The sequence below is a fragment of the Choloepus didactylus genome, chromosome 3 (assembly GCF_015220235.1).
Source record: "Choloepus didactylus isolate mChoDid1 chromosome 3, mChoDid1.pri, whole genome shotgun sequence".
In the NCBI taxonomy this organism is placed as follows: domain Eukaryota; kingdom Metazoa; phylum Chordata; class Mammalia; order Pilosa; family Megalonychidae; genus Choloepus; species Choloepus didactylus.
In genome coordinates, this window is record NC_051309.1 from 158,581,766 (window position 1) to 158,604,375 (window position 22,610).

Sequence of the window (22,610 nt, forward strand, 5' to 3'; positions counted from 1 at the left end):
GCAAGTTGTGAACCAGACAAAACGTTCTGTTTTGCTGTTTTATATATTTTATCTACAAACAGGTTTATGGGTAAGAATGCAAATGGACAGAGTTTTAAATAATGGATTTTTTTTTTTTAAACCAAAAAAACACATCGTTTTAACTGAGTGTGCTTTTCACCTCCTTTTTTGGCCTCCATTTCTCTATCTGGTACCTCTTCTTAAATGGTGACTATTACTTCCATTTGGATAGATTATTATTTAGCTTGCAAAGCATACTATTTTCCCCCTCATTAAAATTTCATAGTTGCCCAACTTCATTAAGATAAATGGAATTTTTTCATTTGTTTCTTTCCCCCCTTGGCTATGGGGTCAATAAAATGATGTCAAGCATGGGAAGGTAAGACTGGTGAAGAGTTTTAAATATCACTACTTTCAGGAAGGAGTTGGCCTGCAGTTTTACTGAATGACGGACACACTCTCAACCTTAATGCTATTAATGATTAACATAACAAAACTTTGCGTTATAACCATGGCTGCTTAAAACTTGCATTTTATAAGGGTTATAATTAGTAGTGGACATTTCCTAAACTTGATTAAAATATGGTGCAAAGCAAAAAACAAATGGAACAAAGCAAGACAAATAAAACCCTGAGAATAACAGGTAGTCAAGGAAAGCAACCAAGAAAGAAAAACAAAACAAAACAAAACGAGAGGATACCCAACCTTTTTTTTTTTTAATTAGAGTATATTATACTTCCAAACTGGATACACTAGAAATTGGCAATGCAACATAAGATGCAAAGGAATATACCAGTTACTGTCAAAATGACCCTGTACAGCCTCGTAATGCAAAAAGCTTTATACAATACAAATTTTCAGTAATGTACACAAACCTTGACAGTATGATCATCTGAACATAATATGAGACATTAAAAAAGGAGAGAAGAAAGTGCTGAGAACTCTAACTGCATTACTATATGGAAAAATAAGCTAGCCTTCATTGAAGAATGCATAGTGGACACAGAATTGAAGTTAGTTGGTAGGTGAAGTTCCCAAAGATGTTAGTGTTTTACACGGAAAGGATATCTATGGAATACATCCTTCCCTGAGTATCAAGCTGCAAACCAAATTCAGGGATACATATTATCTAGGTGGAGTCTGAAAAATGGTGTATATTTTTTCTTTATTAATAACAATAATAATATAAAAAGTCAAACAAACTCCAAACACACCTCTTCTCACTCAGAAAACTTTTATAATTTACCAGAAAGATTGATGACTCTTTCCAAAGTGCTAAAAAACTTGCCCAATTACATTAAGCATTACTAAGTCATTCAAATACAAGTTCAGTGGCAAGCAGTGAAATGCATGGCATTTGAGCAATAAACGTCTCCATCCATCACTCCTCTCGCTCTTAGGAAGTTTTATCCCTAGGATCTCATATTGCACAAGGGCATGCTGTAAAACCTATAGTCCTAATTGTCAGGGCCACCCTTTCAGGTTTTTAACCTGCTGGTGCTTCTGTGTGATTTGCCTTTTCTGCCAGCTTCTGTGGGATCACCGCAGCCCTATTTGCTGTCATCACTGAACTTGTAATTTTGAAAGCACATTATTAGCCAAGTGGCACATTCTCCATTATATGGGGATAAAGACATTATTTTAAAAATAAAAAACCAACCCACCTATAAGCCCAGTATTCTTGGAGTGTATTGTCCATAACTGTCTACAGTGTTTTGTACTGAGACAGGGACATGGCGAGGTTGAATGTTTCGAACGTGGCCGAGAACAATCGTCTCTGTTGGAGAATGGTGGAGGGAGTGGAAGCGTCCTGCCCTAGCTGGCTCAGTCTCCCTGCCCCCGTGGACATCTCCTTAGTGTAAACAGGTTTTCTGGAGCACCCGGCAAGCTCCCCACCACTGGCTGGCTGGCTGGCGAGGGCAAGTGTAGGCCACCGCCAGGGCTGGGGGCTGGGTGCAGAGGAGAAAAGGGGATACGATGATGTGGACACACAGTACAGTCTTCTGGCTTCATGGAGGACTGCACTAATTTGGAGGGGGCTTTCAGTGAAGCAAACTGACTATAGAGGAAGAAAAGTAAGGATGCTTTTATTTTCCCCTGCTGAGACAGATGGAAAAAAAAAGAACCCCAATTCTAGCATAACACATGATGGAAAACAGCAACACAGTAAGAAAGTGTTCTTGCACACCAGTTCTTCAACAGATAAATAATATATAAACTTTTATATTCCAAATTTCCCATTATTATACAATGCAATTTCTTCCTGCTCTTTCAGCCTGTTTCATACTGGAAATTCTGTTGTCTTAAAAATAAAAAGCAATTACCATATTCCGCCAAAGATTTTTTCCTTTTTAAGTCACCCATTGCCTTTTAAGTTGAGCAAAGGGCCATGCAACCAATCCACATCTGCTTCCTGCTGCATAAAGTGCTGCATGTAAGTTGCCATTTTAATGACCACAAAATAAGAGCTTTAAATATGTATAAAGTTAGCCTCCTAGCAGGTTACATCTACCAGGCGTTAACAAAATGGAATACAGAATTACTAACAACGTGGAGGACACCACTAGAGCCAGAGGATCTACAGACACAATTGAAACTTCTCAGGGGCATAAACCAAACAGAAGGACTAAACAGCACCTTTTGTTGTATTTTTTAAATGTCAAAGAGGTTGTGACTAAATTTTCAAACATACAGTCTACTCCTTTCATATAAAAGTACATTTTCTTCCTTTTATTTGACTTTTTTTTCTGCAGATGAGAAACAAAAACTAGTGCAAGACCAAAGCACTGTGCAAAACTGCCATTTCTTTCTTTTTTTTTTTTTTAGTCTGAGCATTTATACCCAGAATATATCCAAACCCTCTTTTAATCTCCTTGGCTGGATTTAGCAACCATAAAATTTTTCACTCATATAGTTTTTTACTTGCTAACAAATGGTAACCACTGAATTGATACATCATCTATATATATATATATATCCTTTTATATATATATATATATATATATATATAATCTGCCCTTAAAAAATGATGCAGTGAGTATGTGTGTACCATGCACATCGTCTACATATGGACACACACCTTTATGTTTTGTGAAGTTACCCGCAGCACTGCGAGATATTTCTTCCAGATTGGTTGCTGGCTTCCTCCCATCTTCATAACCAAAGATGATCTGCGCACGGGGTCGCCAGCACTCTGTCTGAAATCTCAAGCAGCACTGTCGATGTCTACCATTCCTTCATCAACTAAGCATCAGGCCCTAACCACTCTGTAGCCATAACATCGAGAGGGAAAGGTGTCGAAGGAGCTCAGGGAGAGACTGCAGTGGGTGAACAACCCAGGAGGGAAAAGAAATGTTCACTGCTGTTAAATAAGCCAGCACGAAGACTGTGCGGGAGAGAGACGTGGCACGGCACGCAACACACGGCTTTCTCTTTCGGAATCCACAGACGCCCACACACCCATTCACCCAACAGAAAACAAAATGCACCGGTATATAATCTGACAAGTGCTGACTGCTATTAAGGACACTCTCTTTTGGGTTTAACGAGACAAAATTCCTTTCAGATAAAAGTACGGAGAAGGGGTGAGAGTGGGAGTGGGTGGCTGGGGAGGCATGCCTCTGAAGGTAGAAGTATGCAGTAGGTCACCTCTCTGAAGATTGAATAAAGCAGCTTTCATGTCAATGCAATAGGTATACACACAGAGCCAATCCTCTAGTCATTACTAAAGATATACAGTACACTTGTTTCAGACCCATGGGGGTCTGTAGGTTTTGCAGCAACATACACCTGCTGGGGTTGTGTTTAAGTTTTGTGGGTTTTGTGTTTTTATTCTGTCACTTTGTTTTTGGTACAGAACACTGCTGTCCTCAGACAGTCTCTGCTCTTTCTCTTAGTCCCAGATAGGCGAGGAAGGAGCGTTTGGGTGAGGGGATGCTGGGAGGCGCAGTCTGAGGTCGTGGAGGGTGGAATGTGAGATCCAAGTGGTTCTTGGGGTATAACATTGTCAAGGGAATGAGATGGGCAAAATCCGAGTTCCGATACTTGCCAAAGCGCAAAGGGGAGCCGTTGAAGGCCAGAGCCTTGAGTGCCAGGTTCGGCTCTGAGCCACTGCTGTGGGCGGCTGACAGGGCCACGGTCTGCAGAGCCTGGGAGGCGGACATGACAGACAGCGGGGACAAGAGATTCCGGGAGCTCCCAACGACCAGGAGTGGGGCCCCGGGGCCGGCTGCCTCCTTGGCGGACGGACACAGGCCCTTCTTGTCCTCCTCAGGGCAGTCCCCACTCTGGTGCTTCTTGACGTGGCGGCTGAAGACGAAAGGGTGTGTGGTCTTGAACAGGCACTCTTCGCAGCTGAAGGTCTGGCGTGGGGCGTGCTTCAGCTTCTTGTGCAGGTTGAGATTGTCCTTGCGCTTGCAGCTGTAGCTGCACTGGTCACAGTGGAAGGGCCGCTCCCCGGTGTGGACGCGCATGTGCTCGATGAGCTTGTTGGCCGTCTTGGACAGGTAGCCGCACTGGTCGCACTTGTAGTGGTTGCCGAGGCGATGCTCCCGGGTGTGCGTCTCCAGCTCCAGCTGGTTGGCCTTCACCGTCTGGCAGATCCGGCACTTGTACTCCATCTTGTAGTGGGTCTTGAGGTGGCACTCCATGGCGGCGGGGCGGTTGGTGGAATAAATGCAGAATGGGCACCTGCCGGGGGAAGCAATGAAAGGGCAGTTCAGCCGGAGAGGTTCTGCGGCTGGCGGGTTTCTACCCTCCTCGCCAACCTTCCCTCACACCACCCTCCAAACTCCGAGGCCTGGCCTGCCACTGCCCAGCCTGGCCCTGCCGCCTCTCAGGGGCTAAGATGGCCCTCTTTGGCTTTGCACAGCTAACAGAGCAGTCCCGGCTAACGAGGAGCTCCGACCAGGTATGCTCACAGCCTATTCTGGGTCTCCTGGCTGGAAGAGCCAACAGCAGCCTTTATGATGGGGAGCAGAGAAAGTGCAAGGAATAAATAAGCTGCAGCTCCCCTCCGCCCTCCCTCCCGTACCCTCCGAGCCCTCCCCGCTCCCAACCAGACATGGCAGAGGTCTAAACCTCACAGCCTCCCCTTGAAACGGGAGCAACACAAAGAATCGACTTTTCATGCACCACACCAAGCACACGCAGAAAGGCTAAGAGGTTTTAAAGAACAGCTTATAGGGGGAGAGCTACCTCCAGCAAACAGAAAGTCATAGGGGTCAGAATCGTGCTTATTAAAGGGTTGTTAGGATGAGAAGGCCTCTGTGTGTCTCTGTCTGTGTAAGACTCTGTGTGTGTGTGTACTCATAAAGCCTATTCCTTAAAGCACTTGTTCCCCATCAGGAGAGGAAGATAAGGACTATGTCAGGGGCATGGGAGGAGAAGGAGGCCCACCCAGCAGCCCATCTACTAATGGTGGGATGGGGGGAAGGGAGACAACTGCTACATGGAGCTTGAAGACATTATTACTTATTATGTCATAGGGGTAATGACCATCCAGTGGGATCATAAATTCTCAGAGGGCAGAAGCCTATCTTCCGTTTCTTCTGGATTCTCGACAGTGCTTGGGAGAGTACTCAGCACATGGCACTCAGGAAATAGTGAGAAACTGAGTAGTCTCTACACGTAAATTAGATAGATTCTGGAATGGGAGATTTTAGTTCCAGCTCTGTCACCTTATTGGGCTCTGGCTGGATACCCTGGGTCAGAGCCTGGGCCTCTGTGTGCCTCGGTTTCTCCCTCCTCTGCAGGGAGGAAACACTACCACCAACCCTCCTGGCTGCCAGAGGGGCTGGAAGGAGTGGCGAGGGCATGTTGACAATTTCTGGGTTTCTCTCGTGGAAGCTGCTGTGCTCGAGTAAGGGTCTATATGAATACTGTACAGTGTTTGCTTTCTTTACAAAAAGAATGCAAATGCAAAGGTGGCTGCCTCGACTCGTCTTTGGCACCCGCAGGGCAGGGACCAAGAGTGGACTGTCCTCTGAGGGTTTGGAGAGGTGTTCAGCAGAGCCCAACACACCCCAGTGCACCGTGCACTGCTTCCTCAGCGCCAAGCTCGCCGTCAGCCTTTGAACCTCAGCTCACAGAAGAGTGCACACGAGAGAAATATAAAGCCCATTCCCAGGTCAGGTGCACACACAACCCCTACGCCAAGCTGGGCCTTACCTAGAGGAGTCTGAAACTCACCACTGTCCTGAGCTACGGCAAAAGAAAAATAATAGTATAATCTTATTTCATCTGCATTATGAACAGGATATAGAGTACAAGCAGTTCCATCACAGAAAAGCAATTTAGACATCTGCAGTCTGTTTCACTTTAAGGACATTTCTGTGACCCACAGCTCAATCTTGCTTTCACTGCTGAGGCAAAGTGCTAAGGGTTTTCCGTGCTCCCATTATTTATCTTAAAGACACTCTCTCAGGCAAATTAATTCTCTGAAATGGCAAAGGAACAAAACAAAACAAAACAAAACAAAGACTCACTGTATAGCCAGAAGGCATTATCAATTTTTTCAAAGTATTCTTCTACTTGGTCATCCTAGAACATAAACTATTACACAGGGGACCGTTAGCACCGCATGGGAAGTGTCTGTTCCGGAAAAAGCATCAGAGTTCATTGTGCATTCTCCCCAACAGGTTCAGAGGCTCGGGATTTCTTAGGTCCCTGAGGAAAGGCTAACCGGCAGAGCCACAACTGGCAGGTGCCAAAAAGTGAATGGGGGTGATTGGGCTACTGGGAAGGCAATGAGCACTAGTCCAACCACAGGAAAAAAAATGTTTTTTTTTTTTTTTTTTTTTTTTTTAAAGAATACACAGATATTATTTAGAAAGGGACAGGGGGAGCAAACCAAATCACATTCCCAAATAAGCTCTGGCTAGGCATTTCCCTTTTATTGGTTTTCTTGAATTATAATCCCCTCAACTCTTTTCAGACACCCCCCTCTTCCACATAAACGCCCCCAAGAGTGAAAAAACAAAAAATAAGAGGTGCTTCTCCCTAACTCTTCTGTCTGGGACAAGTTTTTGAGGAGGACTCTCCCCACCCCATGACCAGGCGGGAGCCTGGGGCAGCTGATCATGTGCTGCCCTTGACCTTTGACCCCCAGGGTCCTTCTGGGTCTCTCCCCATCCGTCACCCACTTGGAAGGACTATGTCACCTCTCTGGTAGGTTGTGAGTTTCAAAGATGAAAGTGTTTTAGAACACGCCCCCGCCCCTATGTTAAATAAAATGTAATTTCCCATTCTTTTAATTACATTATCATTTTAGCTAAAAATTAAGAATTATGCCTTGAAGATAGCATTGTGTGCCTTTCTGTGCCCAACTATGTATGTTTCTTTCTCTTTACTAGACACTAAGGGCCTGTGTGAACGGGGATTCTGATTTCTGAATCACGGAGAAGATTAAATTCTAATCGTGCTAGGACATAAATTTCCTGAGGGTGGAAATTATGTTTTATTCCTTGTTTGCCCTTTAGCACCTATTATCAAGCCAGGCACAGATTAAGTTTGATAATAACTGATTGGTCTCACTAGGGACCAGCTGGCTACTTGCAAATATTGGTTAATGATGATGTGCGTTGTTGAGGTCTTTGGGGACCCAGGATTAACGTGTGACTGGAAGTGTCGGATCTCATGAAGGCTAAACCAAGGAGATCCCAATTACAGTGCCTGGGAACATATAAGAGATATCTGCAGGGAGACATGAGGCACATGAACTTTGCATGAAAACGTTGCCTCCTGCCTGTTCCAACTGCCAAGATTCCAATTTTTGGGGTGGGGTGAAGATGGGGTTCCCTGGCTCGAATGAGTATTAAAAGATATATAGCAAATCATCTAAAAAAAAAAAAAAAACAGAGACTGTGAATTGCAGTGACAGTTGTAATGATTTACACATGGGGACATTAACCCCTGGGTCCATTAAAATCAAATGTGAACAGAATTCAAGCAGTGTAGGATGATTCTATCCTCTCCGGCTGAGCTGATCCAACATGTCTTCTTCCCTGCCCCGAATCCCGGATCCCTGTGACGTGGATTCTCCTGCTGAGAACTTCCACTGACACCCCGGAGGACAGGGCTAATCCATACCCAGCTAAAGGCAGCAGAGGTGCCTGACTGACTCCCCTCGCACCAAGCTCCCCCTCTCCAAGGCCCCCAAACCTTCAGGGGAGGGGATGGGGGCAGGGACGGGGAAAGGGTGTTTAATAACAACACAGTAAAAGGTTCTGTACTTGCTTTCCTTACTTGAGCCCACCGGTGGGGACAGTGTGGCATTTCTTATGCTCCAGAAGCTGTTCGGGGGTCTTCATGAACTTGTGGCACACGTCGCACTCAAACATCCGGGTGATGAGGTGTATCTGCAGATGGCGCTCAAACATGTTCTTCGTCTTGCAGACAAAGTTGCAAAAAACGCATTCGAATCCTGAAAGGACCGAGGCTGGGTGTAGAGGTGTGGGTGGCAGAGGAATCTCCCACTCGGGTACCCCCCTCCTCCCACTGTCACCCATCCACATCCCTCCAGCCACTTGTTTCCTGCATCTCCACGCTGAAAGGAGTTAAACATAAATCGTCAGAGTCAATGTCACCCTCCTCACCCTTCCAACCCACATCTCCATGCAAATTAAGTCAAAAGGAAATGCAAATTTTATGTGATGCCTTTTTATACTATCTCCTGGGCCTAATATCTTCTTTCCAACACCACCCCTCTCCTAAGGCTTATTCTCAAGACTGGGTCAACCAAGAGTGGGGAGGGTGAGTGGGCCATATCCACCTCCTCCCTTACCTTTCTCTGGCTTTTCCTCACTATTCAGTGAGGACTGGCTCCCAGGCACCACCGAGATGACCAGCAGGTTGCTCCCCACCCTGTTTTTCTGGGAGCTGTCTGAATCGTCTTTGCTGTTAGCCGAATCACTCAGAGCTGAGAGGGAGGATGAAGAGGGGCTATTTGATTCACTGGGAGTCTTCCTGTCTTCCCCTAAAGAAAAAAAAAAAAAAAATAACCCAGGTCTGCTTACTCGGGAGATGAAGCCTGCAGAATGGGGGTGGGAGTGGGGTCTTCACTGTCCTTTAGGGAGCACAGGCTGAGGTTCCCAGCTCCCCCAGTGCACCCATGGGGATCCCAGGTCCCAGTGCGCCCACGGTGACGACACTCATGGTACCTGGGGCCAAGAGCAAGCAGGAGTCATTCAACAAATGTTAACTGAGGTCTTACAATAATAATAATAAAAGGACAAAAATAGCTAAAATGTACCGAGCATGTGACCAACTTCTAGGAACTCTTATGCTTTAAAATGCATTATCTCATCTTATCCTCTCAAACCATGAGGCACCCCTATTATCACCCCTACTCTATACAAGTGGGAATGGAGGCGCAGAGAGGCCAACCGGGTCTAGCCACGTGGCCAGGAAGGGGTGCAGCAGAGATCTGAGCCCAGCTGAGTCCATGTCCTTCATCAGTGCCCTGAACTACCACCCTCTACCCCCGAAGCCAGGAGTAAACAAGTCAACAGCCCATTAAAATCTGGTGTGAGGAGATATCTACTTCTGCCCAAGATGGAATATCAGGAACTGGATTTGCCCTTTCTACCAAAACGATGAAAAGAACCAGAAGTAATATGCCAAACAATGGTGCTCACAACACTGGACATTAGGCAATGAAGAAGAGTGATCCCTGAGAGATGTAAGTGAAAGACGTGAGCCCCATGAGTGCCCAGCTTGCTGCCTTGAGAGCTTTCCAGGCTGCAGTGCAGGGAGGGGGACCCCAAGTGGAGCCCAGTGGACTCCCTGAGGTGAGGAGATGGAGCTGAGGGTCTGGGGAAAATAACATGGTTAGACTCTGCAGGACAGAGCATAAGAGAGGAGAGAGCAGCACAGAGAAAGAACTCTGGAGACCTGTACAGGGTCCCCTCAGCAGGGTACAGATCAGAGCACACATATGTAGAAATTACCTAAGTCTAGGAATAAATCCATTTTAAAGACTTAGAATTAACAGTCCCAACACTATACAAGACTGGAAACAGTGCCTGTTTCCACTAGCCAGATGGAAAAAGCTCATAATTCACAAGGCATTGGGTAGAAGACTCAGGAAGGTCTTTTAGAAGTGGGTAATAATTAGCCCTAGATGCAGCACTGCTTTGGCCCTTCTTAACAAATCATAAAATTATTAAAAACACAAAACTGTCACAAAAGGATCACATTCCCAAGTAGCTTAACTGCATCCTAGAACAAAGGTCAAGAATCTTTATAGGAATAAAAAATATCTACAACCAGTGAGGTAGAATGATAATGTTTGACATCCAAACAAAGATTATCAAGCATGCAGAGAAGCAAGAAAACACACCCCATGATGTGGAGAATATTCAACTAATCAAAGCTGTCCCCGAAGTGACACAGATGTTGGAATTTGTGCACAAGGACATTAAAAGTTATTATCATTGTACCCCAAAGTTTCAAAAAGTTAAGTAAACACAAGGATGATAATTTTTAAAAGACCCAAATCAGATTTCTATAGGTGAAAACTACAATGTCTGAGATGAAAATTACACTGGGCAAGATTACCAGCAGATTAGATATGGCAGAAGAAAAGATTAGTGAACTTGAAGATAATAGCAATGGAAACTATCCAAAATGAAACACAGAGAAAAAAGAATCCCACAAAATGTGACAAGCATAAGTATGTTGTGAGACATCTTCAGTTAGCTTAATATAAGTTTAATTGGAGCACCTGATGGGGAAGGGATGGGAGGACAGAAAAGATATTTGAAATGGTCAAAATTTTCCAAATTTGAGGAAAACCATAAACCTATAGATCTGAGAATCTAAATGAACCCCAAGTGCAAGAAACACAGAGAAAATAATGATACCAAGAGACATCACAATCAAATTGTTCGAAATCAGTGATAAAGAGAGATCTTAAAGTAGCCAGAGAAAAAAAAGACACGTGCATAGGAGCAAAGATAAGGCTGACAGAGGATTTCTCATTGGAAACAATACAAGCAATAAGATGATGGATAAGATGATGCAGCAACATCTTCAAAGTACTGAAAGATAAAACTGTCAAACTGAAATTTAGTATCCAGTTAAAATAGCTTTCAAAAATGAAAGCAAAATTTAAATAGCTGAAAGAATTCATCACCTGCAGACCTGCATTATAAGGAATTTTAAAAGAAGCCTTTAGGCAGATAGAAAGTGACACCAGATGTAAACATGGATCTACAAAAACAAATGAACAGCATCTGAAGTGATAAGTACAGGGGTAATATATGATTTTTTATTATTACTTAAACCCCTTTAAAAGACAAACAAAAATAATTTTATGTATATGAAAATAACAAGAGTTAGAGTTTATAACTTACGTATAAATAAAATAAATGACAGCAATAGCATAAAAGCCAGGAGAGGAGAAATGGAATTACACTATGGTAAGGCTCTTAAACTACATGTGAAGTGGTAAGGTAGCACTTGAAGTCACACTGTGATAAAGTAAAGATGTATATTATAAACTGTAAACAACTGGACAGCTATATACTATGGACATGGGGCAGAAGACTCAATGTTGTTGAGATTTCAATTCTCCTCAAGCTGAGCTTCAGTAGAACTCATGTACTAGGTTAGAGTAGAAGATATAGGGAGACTGTTCTTTCAGTTCCATTCAAATAACTTAGGCAACCTAGTGATTGTAAACTCTAGGAACTAACATTTTTTTTTGGAGATTAAAAAATAAATCCTATACTATAAATAGTATGGAAGCAAACAAAACTGTTATAGTGGGTAATACCTACAGTGTGGAATTTTTGGCATTACATTTGTTTGTCTTTTATTTGGCTTTCAAATTTTTCTAGAGTGACCAGGTATTACCTGTGCAATTAAAAAAGCTTTCAAAAAGAGAGAGGAAAAAAATACATACTGCTTATAATTATTTTCAAATCCTGTTCCTGCCAGGACTGCATTTATGTCCAGGATAGACAACTCTTACTTCAGTTCACAATTTTTCAAATCTTCTCCCTATAAGAACCAAACTAGGTTTCTGGGCAGAGAACACGTCACCTCACTCGCTGACACATGAGGGAAGAAATATGCCTTTATGATAGACAGTCTTCTCTTGATCCAAAGAAACTATGTTAAAGTTAGCACCATGATTGTCAGTCCCTTCTCTAAATATTTAACCAGTTTAGTCACATTTTGTAGACAAATGGAATATTTTTAGCTGGGAGCCTGAAACCCTGTTATTGCTTCCCCCAAATCCATCTAATAAGATTGGTCTTACCAGTACGATAATATAATTGATTATTTTAACTCAGTTTTTAGAATTAATATTTAATCACTGTTTTTAAAAACAGATTTGTGTGCCCTCAGGATTAAGGTACTGGGCAAAGCTACCTAAACTAGTAAATTTATAAATATACTCTATAATTCAGCACGGGAAAATAGCCCAGCTTGCTCAATTTGTAATCCCTGGCTCAAACAGCCTTTCATCTTCTTTTGCTATATCTGCAGGGAGTGAGCCTGGGGTGCCTCACCAACTAAATCCAAGGCTAGCTGATCCAAGTGGCCGTTGACCTTCAGCATCACAGAGATTCTTGGTGAAGGACACCTGTGCACAGGTAATGACTGCATCCTCATGCATTAGGATAGCCAGATGATGAAAACTATTTTTTAAAAAAGCTAGATATCTCAAAATTTGAAACAGGAGAAGCTAAGAAACTGAAACCATAAAAAATTACCAATCATCTTACTGCCTCAATACAAACACTATTACATTTTTGGCATACTTCTTTTCATTTTTTTAAAAAGTATCTATTTTTAATTTTTCCATTAATTGCACAGAGGTTAAAATGAAGACATTAGTTGCAGAACACCTGGGTTTGAATTCCACCCTAGACAAGGTACAGGACTCTGTGCCTCAATTACCTTATCTACATAATGGGTACAATGTCAGGACCTGCCTTATATGGTTGTCAGGAATTGAATTGAGTTTTTATATGTAAAGCACCAAAAATAATACTTGCCACATGGCAAGCATTATACAAGAAAATATTATTATTGTTACCAACATGTTGCATTTTCCCATGCTGTTTTATACATGATGTGCCTGGCACAAAGGTGATTCTTAAAAATATTTATGAATTAATCTTTTAAAATGATAGTATTATTTCCATGGAGTGGACTTATCATACTTCACTAAATATTTTCTTAAAATTAAATTTTAAGTTAAAATTAGTATTACACAGGTTGAAATTTTTTCCCTATGGATAAATTAGTTGAAGTGGGACTACTGGATCAAAGGCTATTATATTTTGAAGCCTCTTGATATATATTGCCTAATTAGTTCCCAAAATGTTGCTATCATTTTGCAGAGGCACAGCAACGTATGAATATCAGCACCATCCCAGCAATAGTGGATAATACAATAAAACATTCTCCTAATTCAAAAGGTGAAATATATGTCACTCTTGAGTTCTAATTTGATTGTAAGTGAGGGTGAACATTTTTCTTTATGTTTCTTGATTACTGGGCACTGACTGGTCATATCCTTTGCAAATTTTTTAATTAGAGGCCTAAAAGTTTTTTTTACCAGTCAACATAGTACGCATAACAAAAGGTTAATACCTTTTATTTTTTTTACAAACATTATTCAGACAGGCTTTTTCATTTTTATTTTCCTTGTTTTTTTTTTTTTTCTTTTGCAGATGAATTTTTTCTCTCTCAATCTTTTCCCTTCTGATTTTTTGTATCACTTGAGGTTTTACAAATCCTCACTCTGTCAGCTTGACAAATACTCTATTCTATTTTCTTCTAACTTTTCCTAGGGATGCTTTGTTATCAGGGATTCTGTAATTCCCATGGAACTTATTTTGTTGTCAATGTGAAGTGAGATATTAATGATTATATTTTCCAAATAGCTATTTAGATTCCTCAATGCCATCCATTGCAACATTTTAAAAAATGCAACAATATTTGCATTGAAGAATCCACAAGTACCAGCGGGGCTGCCTTTCCCTTGCCGATGTTCTTTGCAGGGACAAGGAGTGGGAGAAAGGGGATAAAGTGGGGTCACTATGAAGAAACACCTGAAGAGAGGAAAGGTCTTCAGACACCTTGGCACCCATTCACAAGTGTGCCTTGGGTAAGAGTAACCATAAGCTAGCATGAGGAAAACTTTGGGTTATGTGCGAGACTAAAAAAAGTTTTCTGAGTCAAAGAACATACTGTAGATCACAACTTCACTTAGTTAACAAGAAAGCACTGCAGACTTCCTAGGGTACCCAATTAAAAGAAAAGGAGAATTGGAGGACAAGAGAAGTTAATGGGTGCTTACATTCACAGTGCTATTTATGGTAACACTGGGTCTAGAACTCAGGTCTAGAATTTGCTGTGGGTTTCCTCCATACTCAGTAACACCTTCCACAGAGATTATGTAAATAAGTTGGTATACTCTAAGCTGCAAGGCCAGGGCCATGTCTGAGTAATTTTCTTACCCAGCATGCCAAAATGTGTGTAGATGAGCTTGCATACCTAAGTTCGTTCATTGAATGAACATTTCCTCCCTGCTCATACTGTGCAGTACTGTTTTAGGTGCTGGAGATACAGCAATGACTTAGCCAAGCTCCCTGTTAGGAATATATACTGCCATAATACATTATAGAGCATATATATTGCTTTATATCTCATAACTAGGAAATAATTCAGCATATTAATTTACTGATTTAGATTGCTATATTTTGGGTCAAATTCAAACACTAACATCAACTAAGTATAAGAAACCCTTGCTGTGAGACATGAACTTATAACAGGGGTCAGCAAACTATAGCCCTTGGGCCAAAACTGGCTTCCTGTTTTTGTAAATAAAGTTTTATTGGAACACTGCCATGCCTATTCATGCACGTATTGTCTCTGGCTACTTTCATGTTATAATGTGAAGGTCAGTAGTTGAGCAGAGACTTGTATGGCCCAAAAGCCTAAAATATTTACTATCTGGCACATTAAAAAAAAAAAAAAGTTAGCTGACCTCTGGCTTATAAAATAGATTATAAACTCATTCCCTAATTGCAGCATTAAAGGCTTCTACTGTATTAAAAAAGAAACTTCTTAAATGCATTTGACTCTTGAATCTTTATACTAACAAATGGGAATATTCTTTCCAGCTAGATAAGGAGCCAAATCACCTCGGAGAGAATAAGATCTTTGCTGTGTTCACTGTGGCAATCAGGAAGTATGTTTGTACTGGTTATTTGTGAATGTGAAGTTTCCACAGACGACAATTAAGTGATTAAAAATCCAACTTGTTTCAAGTTATTATGGATTCTATGGTTTCCTTGAAGTGGGAGGTGGAGAGGGTTGTGGAGCTGGGAGAGAAGGACGAAGGAAGGTTTTCCTTTGGGGTAGAGAGGGTTAGAAGAATGGGGGTATAAGAGAAAAAAAGAATGCCTGAAAAGTGAGTGGAAATGGAAGAGAATCGGGCCTTTCCTCCATTAGCCACTCCAGGAAATGCTGAATTTAATTTGTCTTCAACAGGAGTTTCCCAGCTCACCTGCTGCCCACCGTGCTAATGTGGTTACAGTCTGACAACCGACTGTAAAAATGGCACCTTCTCACTCAGCATAATGGCTCTCTGCAGACCTCCAAGTCATATCTGCTCAATTTACTGACAAAAACAAGCTCTTATTGCTGTTGGCACCATGAAGCCAAAGCGGCCAGCAAAGCACAGACAGCCTTCTCGGCCCTGCAGGTCATCAGCACAACTGTCAGGGAAATTCCCCTTCCAGAAACCTTCGAGTGCTGACAGTATGAGGGGCTGACCCAATGCTGAGGGCTGGCCGTGAGCAACATCAGCTGTTAATGTGAAGCACAGCAAAGGCAGGGGGAGCTCGTCCTCATTCCAGCTTCATGACTCCACGTGGGTGTCATTTGTAACCATCACTTGTGAGAGTATAATTGCATCGTGAAGTCAAAATGTTAACATCATTATATGGAAGAAGTTAACCAGAATGGTAAGAGGCTCAAGTGAAAGGGGGGCAATGGCAAAGGCATGGCTATGGCCTGGAGAGCGGTCCTATTGTTTAAGAAGAACCTGGTTTTCTTTGCCCTGGAACCGACACACCACATGTCATTATGGAGAGGGTCAGGGTTGCGGTTTCATGGGAGAACTAAGGGTACAGAGCCCCAGAAGAGCAAAAGAAAAAGGTTCAAACTGCTGCCAAATGGTCAGTGTGCCTGGGGCTGTCAGACAGCAATGACACAGAAAAGTAGGCTCTGGAATGAAAGCTGCTCTGGTCTGAGTTTCTGTCATCACACCCTAGTTGTGAGACCCATGCCTCAGTTTCTCCCCCTGCACAGTGGGATAATAATAGTCTCTACCTTAGAGTGCTGTCATGACGCTTAAATGACATGCAAAGGCACAAGCCTGGGACACAGCGGGAGCTTCACGAGCATCATCTGTAAAGATGAGGAAGAGGACCAGGATGCAGAACAAACAGCTCAGGACCTCTCAATTGCAACTGTGCCTGTGAGTCTTTCAGATCAGCGAGGCACAAGCTTGGCCTGACAATGGCTTTTTGGCTAAAAGGAAATGCAGTGCAGCTACCCTGGGAAAGACCTTCCTTCCAAGAAAGGAAATGTTAATGTCTCGTGGAGATGAGGATGCTCTGCCCAGGGAACTCTTCAAGTGCCGCAAAGGATGGAGGAGAGAAGGGAGAGCTGGGCCTACAGGAATGGCCAGGAATGGTCACCTGTGTGCTTGGTGCCAATGTGAGCCTTGATCTCTGCCTCCTCCATGGTGACGAAGTCGCAGGCAGTGCAGCAGATCGAAAACATCCACTGCTCCTTGTCTACGTGTAGTGACATGTGGCTGACAAACTGGACATTGAGCTCAGTCTCAAATCCACACACATGACAGCTATGAGAGAAGGCAAGAAAAGAGGGGGAGAGAGAACAGTAATAAATGCTCCTAAATATGGGCTACTCATTTATAATCAGTATACTCAGAAAACCAGAATTTAAACATTTTTCTACCCACCAAAAGGCTTTGCATTAGGAAATTCTTCTGCTGGCTGGTTTGCATCTGAAGTGGTCACCATGCCAAACAGATGAAGTGCCAGCATAATGTAACAATCCCATACATGCTATAATGATGCTAAATAATCATAAAGTTAATTAAAAATTACAGATTCCAGATGCTGCACATCACCTAACTGATTTCTGTGGGCAAAGAGATGCAGCGCAGCCGTGCCAAGATGCTTAGCGGTGCCAATTCACGGATAAACCTGGAGCACACCCCACCTGCCCGCACTCCTGGGTCTCTCTCTGGTTCTGAAAACTTCCCCTTGTAGCAACGAAAGCACACTCAGGTTGCCGTATGGCACACCGAACAAGAGCCAGCCACATGGGCGACAATTCCTGATGGGAGCCCCCTTCCATGGAAACATTTTGTGCAAAAGCAAGTCCCCACCAATCTGTGTGGCACTATCTCTAGGGCAAGATTTGGGAGAGAGCCTGAACTTTGGGATTTTATAATAGCTAAACAGAATACTGGATTCATGGTTGAATATGGAAGAAAAACATAAAATTCCAGTTACTAAAGGACAACACAACCAAGGGAAGATATGTATTGCTTTCTGGGATATTTTCCTCAGAGTTCTTCTTTTTCCTAGGTTTTCCTTCCTATGAGTCTGAAGAAGCAGACAGGTGCTGAGTTACAAAGCTGAGAGCTCCCCAGCCGAACAGACCTAAAAGCTTATAATCTCCAGAGCCCTGCCACTCCAGAGAGCCACCTCCAAGACCATTTCTCTTTCAATTAATTCTGCTAGGGCCACCTAAGCCCAGAGAGGAGTCAGTGCAACTGCAGGGTTCAACTGAAGCAAAGAAAAAATATTAAAAATGAAGGTCAGCATTATGACTTGAGAAAAGGGGCCTTGTTAACATATGTCCCTGGCAGACAGGTAGGGACTTTTCAAGCAAGCAGTCTGAGAACCTGGATTAGAGCAGTCCATCCACAACTCACCTGTAATAATAAGGGTGTTTCCTTCCGTCACTGCCATCAGAGGTGACGGCGCTGACGATGTCCTCGGTGTCTGTACTCACCAGCTTCACAGAATGGACAGTCAGGTGCTGGTTCAGGTTTGCACGGCACTTAGCAGCATACGGGCACAAATGGCATTTGTATTTTCTTTCCTCTGTGGAAGAAAGAGCAGGAGAAAACCCAAACCACTCTCAACAAGGAAATCCCAACCTTGTGAGAGATCACTGGAAGGTATCAATGGACAATGGTGCAAGCTCATTTCAAATGGGGAAAAAGGTAGAGCCTTGGAACTGTGAGTATTAAGTCTCTACCTAGCAGGTCACTCCCACATTGATACTTCCAAAGATAAAAGAAAGTCCCAGGACAATCAGACCTCTTTTGCTTGGACACCCACAGTCCCCTCTTCCTGATAAGTGAGTCTGATAAGATAACATTGTGTATGTGTGTGCTTGTATGCACGCATGTCCCTATGTTTCATTGAAGGGGGTGGGGTGCTGAGCACAGGAAGGGGCCAAGAAACAGCCAGACTGGAAAAAGAGAGGGCCCATCATGTCCCTAAGCTCCAGGCTGAGGTCAGCCAAGAAACAAAAACCAAATGAAAATAAAGAAAAAAAAAATTGGCTCATGTGAAAAAATTTAATTGGAAATTCTCACTTTAAATAAATAAAATTAAAAATCTCAATTAATTTCTTAATGAAAACCCTCTCATAAAATTGACGAATGTTTCAGGACTGGTTCCAGAGTGGCATTCGGAATTCACTTGATTAATCAAGCAAATTAATGCAAAAGGAGCAGGCTTTGCTTTCAATGTACAGTTAGAGGGTAACAGTAGCAGCAGAAAAAAAGAACAACTCCATTTTCTATCTAGAATTCTCATTTTGTATTACTGGGCTTGGGTTAAAGAAAATACCTGTCTTACCTACTTCACAGGGAGGTACTGGAAAAAAAGCTTCTCTACAATAAAGTAAAATATAAGGCCTCGCTCTTATTGTAGATGGTCCCCAATGTCTGAAGTGCTGGTGGCCTAGGAATCTGCAGGGCTAGGGTAGAGCCCTTACAGTGCAGGTAAAATACAGGACTTTATTTGGAAATTTTGCATTTGTATTACGTGAGATTGTTAAGTTTTGCTGTTAAGGTTAAGTTTCCTTCATAAAGTGAACTGTTGAGCTTTCCATCTCTTTCTGTTGTTTGGAAAGGTTTGAGTAACATTGGAATTATCTGTTCTCAAAAGGTCAGAAAGAATTCACCTGGGAAAGGTTTCTGGACCTGATGTCTTTATAAATAGGGTTTCCTTCACCATATTTTCAATTTTCCTTTTAGTAACTTATTTAGTCAAGATTTTTTTTTCCTCTTTTGGCAATTTTGGTAATTTTGCTTAAGTTATCTATGTCATCTAAGTTTTCAGATTTTTTTTTTTTTTTGCCATAGAGTTGTCCTTAATCTCCCACAATTCTTTACATAGTCTGTACTGAAGATTAAGCTTCCTTTCTCATTTCTAATTTTTAATATTTTTGCTTCCTTTTCCTTTCTTAATCAGGCTTAAAGGAGTTTATCTATTTTATAGTCTTCCTTCTTCCTAGGTTCTTTTGATGTTCTTTTATTAATTCCTTAAAATGAGTGCTAAGTTCCTTAATTTTTGTCTTTCTTCTTTTCTGATGAAAACATTTAAGTCTATATATTTCCCTGTGACTTGAGCTGTAGTGGTTTGCTCCAGGTTTAGATATAAGGTGTTCTTTTCTTTCCCTTCTAGAGGTCTGTAACTTTGATTTTCTTTTTTTATGCAAGTAGGTAGGCCGTTTTGTTGATCCTTGATTATTTTAACTTTCACTCAAGTACGCTCAGAGAATGTGGCCTAAAAATCTCCACTTCTTTGAATGTGTTAAAGTTTTCTTTGAGGCTAAGTATACACCTAAAAACTTTAAATTACCACAGTTATTCAAAAAGTGCACAGTCTCTATTTATAGAACTCTCTTTATAGGACCTTTTATCTTACAAATAGGGAATACACATTTTGATATGATCATGGCGATTCACAAATATTATTAAATTCAGTTTGTTGAATGTATTAAGTTCCTCTGTTCCTTATTTACTTATGTTTAATGTAAATGATTTTTTCCAGTTCTGAGAGAAGTACATCAAAATTATACAATTCTCCCTGCATTCTTTAACTGCTCTGCTATTTATTGCATATAGCTTTATGACTGTTATATCTTCTTGTATATGCCTTCTATCCATACATAATATTCTTCTTAATCTTGCTTTAATATTCCTAATCTTAAATTCTACTTTGTCATACTAATACTGTCTTGTTTTCTTTTTTATTTTGTGTGATATACAAAACCTTTATTTTGAACTTTTCTTTATCATTTTGTTTGCTTTCCCTTTCCCAACACTCACAACCAAGCCTATTTCTCTACTATCATATGTAAGTAAAGATAGTAAATGTTTCTCTACCTAGGTGCTCTACTTCCCCACTCTCCCACCTACCACAATAACAAAACCAATAAGATCAGGTACAGCCCCCATCCATACACCCTTCAAGATGAGATCGATAAATTCCTCAGTTTTGAAATTTTACTTGATATGCATAATGTATATCTTTTCTCATCAATCCTACTTGGAACTCAATGAGCCCTTTCAATACAAATAAAGCTTTTCCAGGGCCTTATTTGAACATGTCAGGTAAATGACTAGACAATGTCAGGATTAAAAACTCTCCTACCACATCCTATTATAATTCTCCTAGAGAAATTCAGGTTCTTGATAATATGTAAGGAGGCGATCCAGAGTGGGGAAGGCAGAGCAGCCGAGCACTCGACTCACCTGTGTGCAGCGAGAGATGTCGGGACAATGTCTGCTGTCGGCCAAACACTTTCCCACACACATCACAGGGAAAAAGCTGGTCATTGAATTTCCAAGATGGCAATCCGTTTCCTGCCTCTAGTACTATTTTTTCTGTTTCTGAGCCAAAAGAACAAAGCATCATGAGGAATATAAAAGGCAACACAACAAATTTCATTTTAGTCAAGATTCAGGACTTTGGCTGAGGCTACCTTTGGAAGAGTGTGACTAATATTTGGGACTGCAGATAGGTGCTGGTAACATCTGATCTTCATGCTCATTGCCTGTCTCTAAGAAGGCTATTCTTGAAAGTTGTAGTGGAAAACTCCAATTCTCATCAAGTCTCCAGTTTCTTCTCTTTCGTCACCAAAAATCAGCCAACTCAACCCTCTAGTAGGTTGATAGCATGATTTAGCACTGTGCCCAGTATACAGCAGGAACTCACCAAATATTTGATGAGTGAATGAATGGTCAAGTTGCATGTTAAAATTCCAGAAATACAGACTCATGCCACAAGACAGTAAATGAAGAATGCTGTATCTGGGATTCTGATGTGAAAATAAGTAGTTCAAGTCCTCAAAAGGAAATATGCTTTCACTGCCCCTTGTGAAGAAAAGTTTTGCCCTATGTTGTGGGTCACGCCTTAATGAGGAACTTATGTTAAGCAGACTCAGTGATGACAACTGCCCACTGAACCATGTAAAACTCCATAATGCAATGGTGTACAACTAAAATTTTCCCAAAGGTCTCATCATATTTGGGAGAATGGTGAGTGCCACAAGTTATTTGTACATTACTCACAGTTGTGAATGAAATAAATGGAAGTTAATACATTTTTTTTTGTCAACTTAAAAAGTTCTTATTTTCTCAGTGTCATCAATAGGATTACCTTTAATTTTATCATCTATATTTCTTCTCATTGAACTGTAACAGATTATACAAACATTCATTCTACAGTAACGTAAGCAGATAGGCAATAGAGAGAGTCCAAAAAGAGAAAAGGAGACACTTTCATGAGAACACTTGTCTATGCCACTAATAGGCCTTTGAAGAACAAGACAAATAATTTACTGAGTGAGTATCTTGTTCTTTACCTCAGTAAATTATTGTCACTCTTCTTAAAGCACAGTATGGCATTATAGCGGTGGTGGTAAGTAAATGGTGGAAAGAACTTTTCATAGGCTTCAGGGGGTGAAATGCTCAGACTACTGGTCAGAGGCAACAAACATCAAAAGGAAGTATTTTATTTCACACATTTTGGTTAAAACTGCAAGATTAGCCTTCCACCTGTATTTGGGTGAGCCAACAGGTTCAATTTTTATTTGAAGGAAGACTTGCCAGTAGCGTAACAAAGACAAATGGATGTTTGGAAAAGGGGGGGGGGGGGGGAATGATGATGAAATTACAATAATGTTTACTGGAGGCACCTGCCAGTAATCCCAGAACTGATAAAGTGCATTTACTGATTTATCTGTGTTTGTTAAAACATAGCTCTTTGGGCTTCAGGTAAAAGTGACTGTCTTATTAAAGTAGGAATGTGTGGCCAAAAACCTCTAACGGGGAGGGGCAGCGTTGTGAGGGAAGGGAAGGTAAAATGGGTGGCACAGGCTAGTTAAACTTCTAAAGACAAGAACCACTCTCAGATGACTGTCCTTGAGTCCAAGCAGCGGGCATTGCAGCCATGCAGCGACGAGAGGGTATTTTAGTGGTTCTTTTAAGTATCTAATCAAAACAGTGCCTCAAAGGAAGATGA

At 41.7% G+C, this 22,610-nt stretch overlaps 1 protein-coding gene across 7 annotated transcripts in view; it reads right to left on the bottom strand.

The window, feature by feature from the left end:
• Positions 1 to 705: 705 nt before the first annotated feature.
• ZNF827 (zinc finger protein 827) overlaps positions 706 to 22,610 on the bottom strand; it is a 177,506-nt gene continuing 155,601 nt past the window's right edge. Inside the window, exons 9-15 of one of the 7 annotated variants that reach the window (XM_037830753.1) lie at positions 20,840 to 20,977; positions 17,999 to 18,170; positions 16,728 to 16,894; positions 8,783 to 8,974; positions 8,245 to 8,422; positions 6,169 to 6,201; positions 4,557 to 4,689 (exon numbers count right to left, since the gene is read on the bottom strand). In XM_037830753.1, the coding sequence (XP_037686681.1) occupies positions 6,186 to 6,201; positions 8,245 to 8,422; positions 8,783 to 8,974; positions 16,728 to 16,894; positions 17,999 to 18,170; positions 20,840 to 20,977 (863 nt within the window). In that variant the 3' untranslated portion in view covers positions 4,557 to 4,689; positions 6,169 to 6,185. Of the gene's footprint in view, positions 4,690 to 6,168; positions 6,438 to 6,485; positions 6,553 to 8,231; positions 8,423 to 8,782; positions 8,975 to 16,727; positions 16,895 to 17,998; positions 18,171 to 20,839; positions 20,978 to 22,610 lie in introns of those variants that run through there. The other 6 variants (XM_037830752.1, XM_037830754.1, XM_037830750.1 and 3 more) reach the window with 6 other exon arrangements.